The sequence below is a fragment of the Etheostoma cragini genome, chromosome 1, assembly GCF_013103735.1.
Source record: "Etheostoma cragini isolate CJK2018 chromosome 1, CSU_Ecrag_1.0, whole genome shotgun sequence".
NCBI lineage: Eukaryota > Metazoa > Chordata > Actinopteri > Perciformes > Percidae > Etheostoma > Etheostoma cragini.
In genome coordinates this window covers 18,319,490-18,337,588 of record NC_048407.1, presented here as the reverse complement: position 1 = coordinate 18,337,588, position 18,099 = coordinate 18,319,490, and the positions used below count along the sequence as shown (strand labels likewise).

Sequence of the window (18,099 nt, the reverse complement as noted above, 5' to 3'; positions counted from 1 at the left end):
GTTGATTAAGTGCAAAATACTTCAAAATGTTAACTTTCTAAGGTTGTCTTAATTTTATTTCTAAACAGGTAACCATGGCTGAATTGATTCAAAATTAATTTTACTCAGAACTCAGACAAACCCGTCAGGTTTGCCCACTAGATGGAGACTATGGACCAAGAAAAATCCAGGGTGCCACAGGAAAAAAAACTGGTTCTCTATTCGCTTACATAGCCTTTAAGATAATTTCTGGTTATTGTGCACGATGTAAAGTCCTGTTTTGGTCACGTTTTTATTAAAGTAAGGTCTGGATCACGTTGTCGACACAGAAAACCATGGATTTATTGAGAGAACGACACGACCTCCTGTTCATTCATTCGAGTTTTGTCCCTCTTCGCTTTCCGTAGTCAGTCGCCGAAAAAGTTTTTGCGTGAAGACCATGGAAGACCAACCCTCTGGATGAAAATGATCTTCTCTCATAAGAGGTAAGGAAATTTGACTGAATCTGCAGCAGCAGTCACATTGTATATAAGGTACATTCACATTTGTATCGCTATGGATGCCATTTTGGGTTTTTACACGTCAGTATCATGTCAAAAGCAGACACTTGTGCAATTTCATGTTTCGTTGCTATGGCAACGTGTTGCATGGGGGAACGCTAGCGTTAGTTTAACTAAAAGTGCCTGTCAGTCTTCAAGTTTTCTTTTCTATTGCATATTTCAACAAAATTAGCGTTACAGTAGTTTGTTGGAACGTTACAATAGTTGTGTCTAATATGTATTTTAATATCCCAGGGTTTTGAAATAGGCGTTAATTGGCTATCTTTAACATTAGGTTAGCTTGCTCAAGTGGTAGCTGAAAAGTTAAAGTTGTAACGTTTATCTCGAGGATTTTCCTTTAAATGAATATCTGTTAAGTCACTAACGTTATGAAGGAGGTAGCTAACGTTAACACACAATGATTAAGCCTATATGGCCCACTTATTAAAGTATTGCAATATTTGTACTGTATTTATTACAAACTGGGTGTCTGGCGGGAACTCTCGGAAAAAATCCTGTATTAGGCTACAGTTGTATTACAGATACCCCCATTGCATCCAAAGGCTTTTAACGTAAAGGTGGATAAAACCAAAAATGGAACTATGCATACAATTCTGAAAACTTGAAGCTCCTGTGTTAACTAGACTCCAGACCAGAGAAATATATTGATATTCATTCTATAGAAATAGGATAAGATTCATTACTAATTAGTTTAAGTTACTGCTGCTGGAGCAGTGGATATCGATTCTGTTAACATGTTCAAACGCTTCAAGCACATGTATACTCCATATATATGTTCACCAGCTGTTACCTCCTGTAATGCCCCTGAGCTAGGTGAACTAATGGTACTAGTTTTACATTTTCAAGTCAGACAAAGCTTCATCGTTTGTCATCGTTTTAAACCTGAATCTGAATTCTAACTGGGAAAAAAACACACTAACATATTTAGTGAAGAGCGTCAACATTATCAGCTTGGCAGTTGGACAATGAATGATTTAAACTGAAGGTGTAGACATCTGTGTTTTCTGATATGAATGTGCTGACTTCTCTCTGGGTTGTCATTGAAATGAATTTGGTTTGTTCTTGTTTCTGCTATGGCCTACATTTTTCTAGATGTCTGCCCTCCTAGCTTCCCAAGGCTGAGCCCAGCAAAGGCAGAGATTAGCCTTAACCAGGATTAAACCAATGAGAAAATTTGAATTTGTTGGCCCTTATCTCCTAGCAACATGTGGAGTGCTCTGAGCAAATGACAGAATTTGATCCTTTCCTTCCTTTAAGCAAAGCATGTTCTCTTGCCAATAGACATTTATCAAACATGACCATTGGAGACAGAAGGAATTCTTGGAGCAGCCTTTAAATTATTTGTCCATGGGAACACCACATGTATTACTTGTTTGCTGAGTGTAGGAATAGCAATTTAAAGAACCTTCTTTTTGTCAGTCCTGTAGTTCATCTGTTGTCCAGTATATTTTCACAGCTCTTTAGTCAGTCTGTTGTATGCTTTAATGTATTCTTGGTATTGCATTTAGACCACGGGCTTTGATAATCTCGCTGCATAATATTAGGAGTCACCTCATAACTTAGTAGATGGGCTCTATATTTGCATTCTAAACATGCAATTTCTTGCCTCATCAGGTAATGTAATTCCACGCTTCATTAGGACTGTGAAGTTTATCATTTGTCATCAAAGCCAAACTGTCAATAAATGATTAAGTTTCACATGAGGAAAATGTAATATTTCGGCTTAAGCAAAAGAGAGAGCAGTGTACATTTTAATTCCCGTAAGTAAGATTCTATTTTTGTTAGATTTTCAGGCTATATTTTAGAAGCTGCTTGTTACAGCTTGTAGCACCATTATTAGAAAGCTGCATAAGCCTATTTTATTCTGCTATTTATTCCATTAAAGAAAGCAAAGACCCTGTACAATAATTGGAATGTGTAATATATTGATGGGTTGAGATTGAAAAGTGTTTACTGGATACACCACTGCTGACTTTAGGTATGCTTCTACTGGCGGTAGCCACCTATAAATGGCATTAGGACTGCAATTAACAATTATTTCCATCATTGATAAGTTGTTGATTATTTTTACGACTAACCAGTTAGTTATTTAAAAATGTCAGAAAATAGTGATAAATGTCTATCATTTGTCACAGCCAAAGGTGATATCTTTACGCAACAGTCCAACAATCCTCAACTGGCAACTATATAAACAGTGATGTGCAGAAAATGTTCGCCCTTTTTTAAAAGCTGAACCTCCCCAGATTTGTCTTAATAAATAACTGAAACCAATAATGAATGGTCACTTCACTTAATGACCACATAACCTTAACCAAAATAAGTCAGTGGAATTTGTTTTAGGAGCAGTGGCAAGACTAGTTCACACAGTTTTGCAGCATTGCAAATTCACAAATGTCAAGATAACATATCACACAATAAATGATAATCCTGATATTAGGTCGGCAAAGAAAGGTGGATATTTAAGCGCATGAAGCAAAGATGCAGATATAGCCTCAGAGTGAGGAGTCCGTTGGCAGATGGGAAATATCACTCTCACAACAAGATGTTTTGACCTATAGAGCAGAAATAGTCGTCGATTAATTTCATTATGATTAACTCAGTGATCGACAAATATTTTCAGAATATCCTTCCTACTTGCAGGTTCCCTTAAAACCGGTAGCTCAGTAACAGTATCCTTGCCATTTGTACAACATTGTCAGACTTGTCTTAGTCCTGTTCAACTGTTTTATAGTGCAGGATGTATTAGACACTGTAGCCCTGGGGTGGGTAGCAATCTTGTTGACATTAAGGGTGGGAAAAAGAAAGTAAATACATATAACATTGAGTTAATGAAAGACAAACAGGTTTAAGGAAAGAAAAGTTGCACACGATCAGAGTCATCCTTTGTATGTCCATGCTCCCTTTGTTCCAAAGTGACATTGATTTTGTGAGCTAAGTTCTTAGACAATATCCCCCACACTCCTGGTCATTAGGCACAATGTAATTGTTCACTCAGTAGTGTAAATAAACACAAATTGCAATCTGACAGAATGATGGAAAGATGAGGCAAGTATGGGCTTGACTTGTGATGAACCTTCGGCTCTAATTACTTCCTGCTGAAACTGGAGATGAGGCAAACTCAATGTAAAAGGTGCTTCTTTCTTTTCTAAGGGTTGGGGTGTGTACTGATGTTTGCTCATCTTTCAGCGTGTCTGTGTGTAAACAAAGACCGTTATGTTTCGACAATGTTAATTTGTGCTGTCTACTATTATTTAGTCATTATTTTACTTAGTTAATAATTACCTCCGCCAAGGACATTATGTTTTTGGTTCAGTTTATCCGTTTCTTCTTTGTTTGTCTGTCAGCAGGATTACGGCTTTACTGATACGGAAATTCACTCTACATTAACATTGTGAGATAGAACATGCCTTGGCGGAGGCCTGCGCTCTCCGAGTGTCCTTCTAGTTATATATTTATTCTTGGGTCAGTCCTCTATGTAGAGATGGAAAAAAAGAGATCCATGCACGGAGTTTGGTAATACTTCAACAATGACTTAATCAAGTCAATAATAGAAGAATAAGCATTCTAAATTTGGTCTTTCAAGTAGGTTTTGAAATTGATCGTTATATACAGTTACCTGGACTAGTGACAGACGGATTTAATCGGCCGGCCGATATATCAGGCCGATATTTGCGGCCGTTACGGGGCTGTTGCGTTCGCTGATAGTTTTTTCCTCCACAGGCAGCTCTCTGTTGCTGGAGATGCTGCAGTTTGCGTGCAGACCATACACTGCGCCTACAGCACTAGCACCATTGCAGTCTTAAATTACAAATCAAGCACTTTATTTCAATGGCTACTTTTCAAGTTTATTGTTTTCTTAAATTATTTAAATGTGTTAACAAAGGGACCTGATTATATCTGTCTTATAACATGTCAGCAAGCAATGCATCATCAAGGCTGTGTTGTAGATGTTGTTGAAAGCCATTTACCCATAGGCAGTTAACCATATGCAGTGCACCCATCCATATGATGCACATTGCACACATAATTTGGGTGATATGAGTGACATGAATGTAAGATTATTGCAGTGACACTGATCTTTGTTTTTGTTTATTAGTTTTAAAGAAATGGCAGATCAGATTCCAAAAATAAATCCAGTGTGGCACTGTTTACATTTTTGTAAATTGAGGGAGCAAAAGCCGTATCGGCTCCAAATATCCGCCCAAGAAAATCGGCATCCTGTATTGGTCATTGGCTAAGGCTGATGAAAAGAAGAAAGAAAAAGACATCGGCACTTAAAAATCCATATCGGTGAATCCCAAACCTGGACTGAAAATGTAGCCTTAATTGAAGACATTTTAGGTGAACAGGTAGCACATTAGCACAATTCTTACCCATTACTGCTGAGAGGTTTTATTTCCAGCAATTTGGTCATGCAACAAACACAAGTGGCCAAGTTGCATGCTGGGATGGAATCATGTCCTTGTTACTGCATTAGCGATTCTTGAGTGTTTTTCAGGTCAGCTCCACTGAAGAGTGGTGGGATTTGGGAGGAATATCAGGGACCTTGTGCGTGTTACAGTCTGTCCTCTTAGTGAAATTCCTTACTGGTGGGTAAAAAGAGTTGCTAGCTTTTCCCAGTAGCATTCACGAGTTTCAATATTTTTTTTTACTTTCACAGAAGACACATAGGTACTGTGTGTGGTGGAATTTTCAGCTAACGGACTTATAATACGCATGTTGAGACAGCGGTACCCCAACAGATCTCATTCAGTTCAGTGTCCAACATCACCTGTGTCCATCAGTGTCCAGTGTCCATCATAACCTGTCTCAGACAGAGGAGTAGTTCAACTCATGTCTCAACAGATTTAGGGAGTCAGCCGTGTGATAAGGGAACGTTTTGTTGGTGTCAGTGGGAACAGGGTAAAGGGGCCTGACACACTTTAGTATGCATCCCAGAAAAAGATAGACTCAACTATGTTTTAGGTAAGCATATGTGTTTACGGCGCCCGCAGTATCTCTGTTTAGATTAAAGGTTGAGCTAAACTTAGTCATCAAAGTCTACCAAACCTTCTTCACGTATGTGAATATCAATTGTGCTGCTCCAGAGTTTTTCCTTAATACTGTGTTAGTGTTTTTTCAGGGTTCAAATGCAGTAGTTCTTGGGTGAATTTTGACACCAAGTCTGATCAGTTTTTGGTTTAATTTATACCTCCATCCCTTCAAGTCATCAGTTTGTGGTTGTCTTTGGGTGCAAGCTGCAGTGTCAACATTTAAGTCATTAAGTTAAAAACAGAAACAAGTAAGTAATCTATTTTGTGTTTTGACAACCCAATCTTAAAGCAATTCAAAACCTATGTCTCTTAGTGACCCTTTTTAAGGTCAGACTTCTCACCCTGACCTGCCACTGATATCCAATTTCCTTTGCGTTGGGGATATGGGGCTAAGGACCAGACACCTCCATTAGGAGACATGTGAGGTGCACAGGACCCTTCTCCTCCAGTCATTTCAAGTCCCCAGTGATACACTCATCACATGCCTCTGTCTTCCACAAATGAGCTATGATTGAGGTGATTGGAATTTCCAGAGGCTGTCACAATCGTTTTGATTGGGAAATAGACAGGAGATAATGGGAGAGACAGGCCTGTTATGAGAGCCCTGTCTGGGTTAAAATAATGCATCAGAGGGACGAGGTTAAAGACACCGCTTCCTTGTTAATAATTAATTGCTTTGCATGTGATGGATCCACTTCATCGCTCCGAGTCATCACTTGATAATTGCTTTACATTTAATTTGGCTTTAGAGACTCAAGCTGGGTAAATTGTGCTTAAAGTTAATATGAGTTCAGACTGTCTTCAATACTGGTAAAATAAGCTTCAATTATAATTATGTTGGTATGTTTTTTTTTAAACTAGCAGGGATGATTGTTTGTGTTTTTTTATAGTGGTTGGTAATATTATATCTTGAGATATTAACAAATTAGATACAAAACTGTTAATTTGGTAAACTGAATGTTATTGAATGTTATTGCTGAAGCAAAAAGTGTCAACGCTATGGATGAAAAGAAGTCACGCAGACGTACAAAAGTAAACATGGAGATCACTTTGTACTATCACTTTTTATTGACATACACTTCGACAATTTCTGTTATAGATAGACTGTCCCCTGAACACGACACGTTCAATATTAACAAACTGTAGATAAAACTAAATGATCACAACATCAAATTTGAAAAAAGAACACTGTACTTCAAATTAAATGTAGTTTATTTACTTTGAATCCAACTTTTTTCCCCTCTCTAACTATCTCTCTCTCTTTCTCAAAAACAAACACACAAACAGGCACATGCATGCCTCATGCACACACACACACACACACACACACACACACACACACACACACACACACAAACACACACGCACACACAAGCAAACACACACTCTCAATCACTTCATTGATGCAGACTGAGTCTGTCTCTGTCCGGTTCTGTGGTTAATATGCATAACGTTGTGGCAACAGCAATGTACTAAAAATAAAGATACAGAACACTGTATTAATCCCCAAGGGGCAATTCGTTTTTCCAGTCAATCCCATCCATGTCATAAACAAGTACAAGAAGAACGACAACAATCAGCATCAACATCAACATGCCAGTGACGGCAAGAGCATAGATCAACGATTTGTACTCAGTAGCCTAATGGTTGAAGGAATGAAATATTTGCACACCGATTAGTTTTTGTGCAGGAACATAATATTGCCAACCTGATTGCATAACTTTACTAGAAAGTACATGGTCAGGTTGAGTTCCTATTTCATCAGCTCTCTGGACCACAAGGTCTTTCGTTTGGACTCAAGTGATCTTAGAGCAGACATTAACAATGTTCACAAACTTATGTTGGACTTAAAAACACTAGATTTTAAGAAATCCACTGCATTCACGTTTTATTGCGTTGTCAAAGAAATGCAGAAAACGATAAATAACTTTTTGAATTTCTTTTATGGACAGCCAATCATCCTATGGCCTGACACAGAACTTCAGAGAGATAATGACTGCATCTCTAGATGACACAAGTCTGTGCTAGTGGATTGGACGTGAACATGTTGTCCCAGCAGACCAGCAGTGACACTTTGGAGAAGAATGTGCCTTTAATACGCCTGGAGGATGATGCTGACCTCAGGGTATGGACAGCTTCCTTTTTTAACAAGGTTTTTATTAATTTTCATTGCAAATACAATTCTCAACAGATTCAGATTTGTTGGATACAGGTGCAGCAAAATCATCTCAGGGTCAACTGGAATGTCCACAGACAAGATGAACATAGTTTTATTGATCTCCTTTTGTCACACTCCCAGACACAGTGCATAAATGTTCCTTTTAGCCTCATTGCATTTAAAACAAAGGTCAGGTGTCTTATTGTGCTATTCAATTTAATAGGAGTTGGGTATGTCTGCATCAGCAAATTATATTGTAGCTTTAAAGTTAACATTTAAAGTTTGTTGTTTTTTTCTGAAATGCTTCACAAGTTTTCTACTGATTGTTTTTTGAAATGTCCTCTTTTAAGTCCGCCCCCCCCATGTCTCAGATCTAACGATCAGTGTTTATTTAGAGCCAGATGCAAGCCAGTTATAGATTGATGAAATCAAACCGCTCTCATTGCAATTTTTTGTTAAAATGTCTTCTAAAGATGAGAGTGCAGGGATTTCTACTAATTGGTTTTGCATAGAAGAAACAAAGTTCCTCACTTGGAGATATTTAAAAAAATGTTTTCTTTTCATAAATTAGAGAGATTTCTTCAAAGGTCATTAGTATCCCTTCTTTCCAGAGGTCATCTACTATACTTATTCCTTCTTTTTTTTTGCCAATATCTGGAATTCTGCATCTAGCTTGCCTGGTTTAAATAAAACATTGCCCCACACTGGGCTGAATTGTGACAGAGTCCAATATGTTCGTATACACTTTTACCTCATACCATACATTAACCATTAACAGGAACTATAGGATGAGCAGTATGTGTTCTGAAGTACTTTAGCGTGGCTGAAATGTAGCGCTTCTTTACATGAATCTACTGCAGCCTTGGTATGGGGCCACCACTGAGAAGTCACACATACTCACTGGTGACCTCTATAGTAAACTCTTATCTGCACCAAAAGGGAATCAAACTTCAGTTTTTGCTGCTGTAGAGCCCCCCTTCATTGGGGAATTGGACTGCCCTCTTTGCCAAATCCAAAGCAGCCAGTGCTCAGCCTTGCATGCACACAGATAATGATCAAGTTAATTAGACCTGAGATTGAACGAACTGCAGCGGCAACTTAATCATTTGTAACTTGATTAGAAATACTATATTCTGAACCTCCAGAGACCTGATTTTTTTTTTTTTTTCAGAGAGCTTGAAATTAGGATGTACTTTGGAATTTAGGTTTTGAGTTAAGACATAATGTTTTCATAAACCCAAACTGTAAAATGATACTAAAGTCTTACACACAAGCTAAAGGTAAATCCTTTGTTGTATCTGACTGACAGTGAGGTGTAGATTACACATGTATCAGTGTTTTCTTTCTTATCCCCATAGGAAATCTATGAATTTGGAAGGAAATTGGGTCAAGGTAGCTTTGGAGTTGTTTATGAAGCCACTCACATTGAGACACAGACAAAATGGGCTATTAAGGAGGTTTGCAGACCAGCGGTGAGTGCATTTTGCATCCCTCTGGCAGGGCCTGTTTTTTTTTTAAATAACAAAAAGTTGCCCCAATAAGAATATTTAATGTTTGGGAACATACAAATGCCCACAACCATGCTGAAACTCCATCAGCTGTGATTTGACTTTCTGTGACTTCAGGCAGGAAGTTCGAAAGCCGAGATGCTGGAGCTCGAAATAAACATTCTCAAACAAGTGAATCATGCTCACATAATACATCTCCAGGAAGTCTACCACACGACTAAGGTGAGCATTGCTAAACTTTAAGTAACAAACTCAATGTCAGCCCAATTGAGAAAGTAGGATAGGTGTAATGCATGTGACATACCATAATATTTGATTACTCAGAAATATTTATAATAAGCACAGACAAATTGACTATTGTTTGTTGCATTTTCTCTGCTTGTTTCTAGATGACTTATTTGGTCACTGAGCTGTGCGTTGGAGGTGAATTGAAGCACCTGTTGCAGCGGAAAAAGTTCCTTACAGAGGACGAGACAAGGCACATCATCTGTAGCTTAGCCGATGCCGTTGTTTACCTGCACAAAAGAGGTAATGTCATCCTACAGATTGACATTTTGATAGTGTTACAAATCATTTTAACACTGGCTGACAATCTAGTCTTTGGTGACCTCCAGTGATTGGAGCCCTTGCCTAGATGCTCACTACACTGTGAAATCCCTGATAGGGGTGTTTACAGGTGTGTGACAACACCTGGATGTGGTTACTATTGCAACATACATGAAAGTTGGAACCAGAAGACAAGTGAACTAATGCTATTCAGCTTGTTGTCAAGTTACTCTATACTCTTACAGTTATTACACTGTAGTGTGGAACAACTAGTACTGGATGCCTGTGTTTTGAGAAAAACTGTGATTCAGTTAAGTAATAAAAGTATCACTGTGCTATTATTATACTGATCAATAATGTTTTGACATGGAAAGTCCCTCTCTGCTGGTTTTCCTCACCTCTATAGAAACTAATGATACAAATTAGAAAGTGCTGGCTTCAAGTTAAAACATAGTCCTTTGTCAAAAGACCAATCATTAGGCTTAAATTTGTTTGGGTTTTCTCAGATTATCAAATATTTGCTGTTCTTTGTCAGACTCAGGTGCTGTTTGTCACATGCTGTAAGTCTACAGAGCTATACTTAGACTCTGTTTGCCTTACTGTAGACTGTAGTTTTAAACTGTTATTCTAACACATCCTGGTCATAACATAGTACATTTTGCATGTACTAAAGTACATGTACATTCTACATGTTGCATTGTAATAGAAAAAAGTAATTATTGAAGCTGAAATTAGGAGTTAAACTGCCAGCAAGCAGTCTTAAAAACGGGTATCATTGACAGATATCTTACATGGATGAAGGAAAGAAAGAACATGTAGTGTTTGTTTTTTGCACACCAGTTGGTCTAACGTACCTTTCACACACCATCAACACTTGTGCGTTTTATAATTGGTTGCTTAAAACAGTGCAGTGAAAAAGGCCGGCCCTGGACAAATTGTATTTTTTCTCCTGCCTTCTCTTACTCCACCAAGTTTTGTTAACGAGGCCCTTCAACCTGGCCTACTGTAAGCAAAGTAAACAGATCACTGTTAGTGTGTGCATAGTTTTTTCTAGTCGTTATTGATGATTTACCTAGGAATCATTTTGGCATTTAATAGAGAAAATCCGCAACACAGCAACAGTGACAACTGCAGCATTGTGTGAAACTTCTCAGTGGTTTTGTCACTATAAACAACCCCTTTCACCCATTTGATTCATTGTTGATATAAGAAATCAATATAAATATTGATTACAACAACTAAGTGTTGTAAGAATCCATGTTAAACCTGGATCAAAGCATTACGTCTCTGTAAAGGTTTTCCTCCCCATATCTTACAGACATAGTGCACCGGGACTTGAAACTTGAGAACATTCTTGTGCAGAATGATCTTGATGAGGATGATAATGGCAGGATTAATATCAAGGTGAGATGGTGACAGAAATTGTGAAACTTTCCTTCACTCCTTTGCTTCTTATCCATTCTTTCATACTTAGTACAGACCTCTGATGTGAACTTTTTCTTTGACCACTAGCTCTTCTGTATTTAGTAAAGGCTGTAACTACTACCTTGTTATGAGAGACTTCCTCTGGTCTTCCTTTATAGAATATCTTTACACAGAGAGACTGTATCTTTAAACAAATTAACAGCTGAGCACAGCATGTTGTGTGCACTGACGATGAGCAGAAACCTGGTGTGTGATCTAAAACAAGTCTAGATCACAGCATAACTGACTCTGTTTCTCTTTCTTCTTTGTGTTACACACACATACAATAACACCCACATACTGTAATGTACATGCTCTGAGAAAGTGTTGCTGTGTGGCACTGCATTCATTTATTTAATTCCACAGGAGTTGTCCTTCTCTTCTGTATTTTCTTTGCTTTTTTAATAATGTCATACCCCTTTACAAATACAGTATGTGGACCCGCACAGCCTTAACAGCTATGATGCTTTTCATAAAAATTAAAACTGTTTGTGCTCAAGCTTTAACCTTGTTTTCCTGACTAAAGCACATTTAAAAAACACTTCAATGTAGGTTCTGTAATCACATTTAAATTGAGTTTATTTTCATCCCATGTTTCATGTGTGCCATTCTCTACCTAGGTGACAGACTTTGGATTATCGGTGAAGACAGGTGGTGTAGGAATTGAGAACATGATGACGGAGGCCTGTGGGACTCTTATCTATATGGGTATGGTGCCTATATGTCCTACAGCATGCTAGTAGACCACACAGATGACCACAGGGATAAAGTTCTAAGGTTAAATGAGTGCCATCTTCCACAGTATCTTTTTGGTTCTACCACTGGGAGGTGCCAATGTTGTAAATTAAATCACATAGTGGTTTTAAGTTTGTAAGTGTGATTGTAGTTTTTGCATGCAGAATGTATCAGGTATATGTTATATCTATACTTGTAAAGTATACTGTAAAAGTACCCTACACAGTTTTTAACCTATAGTGATGCTATGGAGCAATGTTTGTATTAGCAGGTCCCTATGCTGTTTGTATCTCAAGCTATACTAGCAATTGCACATTACTACAGAGTGTAGAGTGGGTAGTGCATGCAAGCTACAATGTGACATCCCTCGGTTTCATGCTATTCCACTCATAGACATCTGGTGGAGGTAAAGTGCCAAAGAATGTGGCAATATGAGAGACAGAAGACTGCTAGGCAATTGTAACATGGATATAAACAATTCAGGTTTCAAAGTTTTTAAAAGGAGTTGTATTTGTGAATGCCTTATGAGAACGTAAATACACGCAGCATGTTTGGTGAGAAACACTGAATCTGAAAATTTTCACTTTGCATGCTTTGCGACAGTTGTTGCATTTATCTACATAACAACCAACCAACAAAACAGTTCCGGCGTGGACCAGCTGTAAATCATGACTCATGTTCTTTTGGTGTGCATTGTGTCCTTGTGAGTATACTGATAAACATGATACAAATAATATGGGATTTGCTTAAAACATTGCTCCACAAGTTGTCAAAAACTAGTTTTTACCTAGTGGCCAGGAATCTTTCATATCTCACACAAATAAAAGTCATACATTTGTGCATGCATGTGAATTTTAGCACCTGAAATGATGAGTGGTCGTGGTTACAGCCAGTGGTGTGATGTGTGGAGCATAGGAGTCGTTATGTATATGTTGTAAGTAGACACACACATACTATATAAACACATACACCCATCCATCCATCCATCCATCCATCGTACATGTCATACGTACAATATGTACATACTATGAATACATGTGTCTGACCTGTGTCTCCTTTTAGGCTGTGTGGGGAGCCTCCGTTTGTGTCCAAAACAAAGGCAAACCTACTTAAGGAGATTATGAACGAAGAAGTAAAATTTACTCAACCCATCTGGGCCACAGTCAGTGATGCAGGTGACAGTTAATAATAAATGAATGAAAAATGTAATCCTGCAACAAAGGACAAATTGTTTGTGATATGGAGTGAATTTATCTTTTCATGGATAAGCAGCCCAGGATGTTGCATATATGCAGCTTTACTGTTTAGATTGTCAGTAACAAACTTACCGATTGGCTTGAGTCTGTCTCAACAGCAAAAAATCTATTGACTTGCCTGCTGAAGGCGGACCCTGCCTACCGTATGTCTGCTAATCAGCTACTAGAAAACCCCTGGATTACAGTAAGGCAATGATCGTTCCAGCTGTATTCATAAACTTTACCAAATAAGTCACACGAGGAGCTCTTATTGGGTGCTTTGTCCAACAGGGTGACACTAATGTGCCTGCTATGCCGTCCAATGTGCTGGAGATGATGCGCAACCACCTGGAACAGAAAGAGAGTAAGACGATGATGAAGATTGAATTTAATTCTTATAAATAAATTCAGGTCATTAGGAGAGAATTTGAATAAACAATATTGTGCAAGTGTATAAATATATATAATATATATCCAATATGATGGATGAAGTGTAGGCGAAAACAATTTCTCTCATCAGGATTGGCTTTGCAGTGCCCAGTTTCATTGGATATGTCAAACTTAACAAATAAGGTCAATTTAGTAAAATCTAAACAGTAACTGGTTGTATGAGGCTTTTAAGTATCATACAGTGAATAGTACTTAGGAAGGAGGAAGAGGGATGGAGAGAGGGATTAACTAAAGCCATGTGAGGTAACTTGATGTTGATGTTATTTAAAATCATCCACAACAGGAACACAGACCCTGGAGGACTTGTCCCTTACCTCTTCTGAGGGCACACTGGACCCAACCCCGCTCCCAAGGGTAGCTTCAACGGAATCGGTTAGCAACTGGAGGAGGGACACTGAGAGAGACAGCAGTTTTTGCCCACCCTCCACATCCACCAACACGGTACTGTATTTCTGTTTAGCACAGCTTTAAATTTTGACCTTACCTACTTATATGTGTTTTTTATTCAGGACTCTTAACTTTATGTGACTTCCAAATCATTTTAAAGATGTAAAGGGTCTTAAAAAACTGGTCCTGAATGTACCATAATAATCATATCATCTACATCATAAGAATATACATTGAAGAATAGTTAGTAACCTTAACATTCACCTTTTTAGATTTAGCAAAGGTACTTTATAGTTAGGTACTTTAAACTCCCAGCTGCACATGGGTTTACTTTGCAATGGGCAGTTATGAATATACAAAACCTTTTTGGGTGTGCTAATGTTGCAGGTTACTGTATTTAACAGTTTCTGATTTGTATATATTCATGTCAATGTGGTAATTATGATTGTCAATCTCATATTGTTTACGAGACAGGTTTAAAACAAAACAAATCAAAACTGAATTTTCCTTTAAAGTAAACTACAATTGTATAGGTCAGCCCTTAGCTACTCAATATGGTCATGGAATCCAGGTTTCCATCTGTCTTCTCTCCCTTTGGGTTATTCTTGTATCTTGGAATAAAGTGGTGGCGGTAATCTAAATTTAAAAACTACACATATCTACAGCTGTACTTTCTGGATTTTTAACACAAGCTTTCTTATTTACCTGCCATTGTGCTTTCACATTGCCATGCACGCACCACTAGATGGTGCCAGATTTACCTAATACAGAAGATGGCAATAAAGGTGTTGCGATGCAGCAGTTTTTAAAATGGATGTGATAGTTAATTCAGTTATGTAAGAAGAATATGAATCTTATCCCTGCAGTCTGATGCCAGTGGGAAACCCTCCACACAGCCAAGTGCAAAGCAGCGCAGGGTTCGGGACAAGAAGGACGTCAGTACAGGACAGAAACCAGCCTCTGAGCTCAGTAAGGCAGACGACCAGAGACCACCTACCTTCAGCAAAAGTAGGACTGGGCCCCGTAAACTCTAAGACCAGTACCTGTTTAGAATGAAAAGACTAAACTAAAAAAGGAGCCATGTCACTTATAAAAGAGTGAGAGAGAACCATATGAAGAGAACATACATAGTTAGGCAAAAGAAATTGAGCACACAAGAGAGAAAAAACACTACTTGGACCTTATTTTTCTTGTACACTTTATTTATTGTAATTATTTTTATTTTATGAAATTCTGTGTTTTAGCAGTTACGTGAATGAAACTGCTGTAGATGGTGCAACCCTCTATGGTGATTAACAGAACCTAAGCAGTCAGAGCAGTGTCAAATAAATGGGCCTCACATGCAGGTGTAAAAATATTATATTAAGTCTGAGAAAACTGCAGCTAAGGGTCCAGCCTCAGCAATGCCTCGTGCCAAAGGAAAGAGTTCTCTGGACAAATGCCAACTGTTTGAGAACGTCATGCTGCCCAAATACAGATACACATGTTAATAGTGGCCAGCAAACAGGGATTTAATGAGTTTTGTCAGATATTACTGGTGGCATCTGACTGAAGGCTTTTTATTATACAACAGGTACCTAGTTGAGTTAAGAGAGCTACACAGCTCATTCCTTAATAAAACTGTTATTTAGTAATTGACTTACTACCTAACAGCATACTTTGTCATTCTAAGTCATCTTTTTATTTATATACACTGTAAATGTATGCCTATAAAAATGATTAAAACTCTTATGTAAAAAGTAAATGTTAATTTATTACCTTGGAAAAAAATAATTATTAGCTCAAAGTCAACGGGTGTAATAATCTGGTATAATATTTTCAACATTATTAGTAGCTAGGGGCTATTTCAAATACATAAGGTATATGTCTATTATTATTACTATTATATTTATATTTAAATAAAACTTTAAATGTGCCAAATATCACAAAACACAGAACTGTTTCACAACATTTTTGACTATTTTATTTTTTGTTTTTTGTTTTATAATTACATCCTAGATTGCTGAGAATACTCATATAAAGAGTACAGGAAATGAGTTGGATATCATTTCCCAATGCCAAAGCATTAGCATTCTTTTTTTCTGTTCTGACCTCTCAATTCCAAAATGCCCTGTATGCAGTGACTGCACCCACTCAGTGTCAAAACAGAAAACCGTCACACAGACTGGTTACGCTCGGTCTGAATGCAGAGGATTGGGACTGAGGGCAGCCACGGGTCTAATCTCGTTTGGAGGCCATTGAAAGCAGTAGGAGCTACTTTGAGGGCACTGCCATTCAAGCACAGGTTTTTCCGCTGTAGAGAGAATAATCCCCAGCATAGATACAACATTAAAGTAGCCAAGCATAACACACAGAGGCTGAATTTCAAATCCACCCATTTGCATCTTGAAGTGAATGAGTGCCAACAATGTGGCTCCATGTTCATGCACAGCCTCTGTGCTTTAGTGTGTCAGTAAATGTAGTGTGCGTTTGTGGAAACAGTTTTCAAAAGGTTGTTCTACATTGCGGGGAATAGATAATTGTCTTAGAAGTGTGCACACAGTATGCTAACCTGTATCAAACTAAGTCCAGACATACTGATCACGGGTGATGTTTCTTAAGATAGTGAGAAGATATGCAACACTGTTTTTCACTCAAAATGATGAGAATGAGAAGGAATGGCATGTGAATCATCTTTGATTCAAGCTGGTTGCCAAAAGACTGCAACATTACTGCAACATAATTGACATATGGTCTGCCTTTGGTTTACTCAGACTGGTATAAACAGCAGATGGAGCTGTAGTAAATTGCTGAATTCCTTTCCTTGAGTTAATCTGAAAGGAGAGGGCTATCCCTAAAGCTTACTATCTAGTTTTGTGCATGAAGATGTGTAATTTAAATTGATTGCTTGAGTCACTGCCCATTAGAACTGTGATGTCCATGTAACATGTCACTAATTAATATGTTGTATGGTTATGTCTTCATGGTCCATTCAAACAAAATAAATGGTTAAGACATGCTTCTTTTTGGGTGATGTTTCATTCACAAAATGTAATTTTGAAAAACAAAAACAATGATTTGTCTTAGTTAAACTTATTTTCCCTTGAGACTACCACACTGGAGGTCTGTTTAGACAACCTTCTGTATGGATAATTTCTGTCAGAAGAGGAGATGGGATTTGAGCATATGGTCCTTATTTACTTGTGCCAGACGTTTGATTAATTATAGGGGAAACATGAAGACAAAAAAATCTCCAAACTGATTTGTGCAAGCAAAATATGGCCTCCCAGTAATTATAGGAGTGCTTGTTCATGACTCAGGGTGGAACACATTTAAAGAGACTTGAACACATTAAGAAAATCTGTGAAAATCTGTTTTTACATATATGATGAAAGTAAGTTTAGACATTGTTAAAATACTATCAGTTTGTATCGTTGCATTGTACTCCAGGAGCCTCCACTTTTACTTTTACTCCTTTGGCCAAAACAACAGAGAAAAGAGGTGGGAGGGGAGGGAGGACAGAATGAAAGAGGCTGTATGGTGGATAGGTTAGGGGCGTGAATTTTGGACAAAGCATGGAGGCAAAGGAAATTAGAAAATTCGGCGGGATGGAACAAGGGATGTGCGACCCCCCCCAATCCCTCCCTCCTTTTCCTCCAGCAGTGCTCCTGACAGATGGAAGTAAGGGTGGGTGGGTTGACGGGCTGGAGGGATTAAAACTCTGCAGCCCCATTTTGGAGCCTGACGAGTGTCACTCCTGCAAAGCTGGGGTGTGGAGAGGCACTTGTGGCGAGAGTCGCAGGGCGTGTAAAGTCGGTGCAGGCAGGCTAATGTCAAAAGAGGCAAGGATGCTTCCCTTGCTTCAACCCCCCTCTGCTCCATCCACCTTTAACCACTGAGGAGCGTGGAGGGAGTTGCTAGGAGAGGGGAGGGGGGTGTATCTCAATAACCTTAATAGAGCTTCCTTTAATTAATCAGCTCATCTGCAGAGGGCCGATACCTGCAGCTGAACCCCCACCCCTTCATCCTCATCCCAAACACAACATCCTCACACTGCTGCTGTGA

General features: G+C 38.4%; 1 protein-coding gene across 1 annotated transcript; it reads left to right on the top strand.

Moving 5' to 3' along the window:
* Positions 1 to 214: 214 nt before the first annotated feature.
* Positions 215 to 17,053, top strand: stk33 (serine/threonine kinase 33). The gene is made up of 13 exons (XM_034883183.1): positions 215 to 464; positions 7,525 to 7,697; positions 9,089 to 9,202; positions 9,356 to 9,460; positions 9,628 to 9,766; positions 11,103 to 11,188; positions 11,869 to 11,956; positions 12,842 to 12,917; positions 13,046 to 13,158; positions 13,338 to 13,423; positions 13,510 to 13,582; positions 13,952 to 14,109; positions 14,922 to 17,053. Exons 2-13 carry the CDS (start codon positions 7,581 to 7,583, stop codon positions 15,087 to 15,089), a joined length of 1,323 nt encoding a protein of 440 aa, XP_034739074.1. The 5' UTR covers positions 215 to 464; positions 7,525 to 7,580; the 3' UTR covers positions 15,090 to 17,053.
* The last annotated feature ends 1,046 nt before the right edge of the window (positions 17,054 to 18,099 follow it).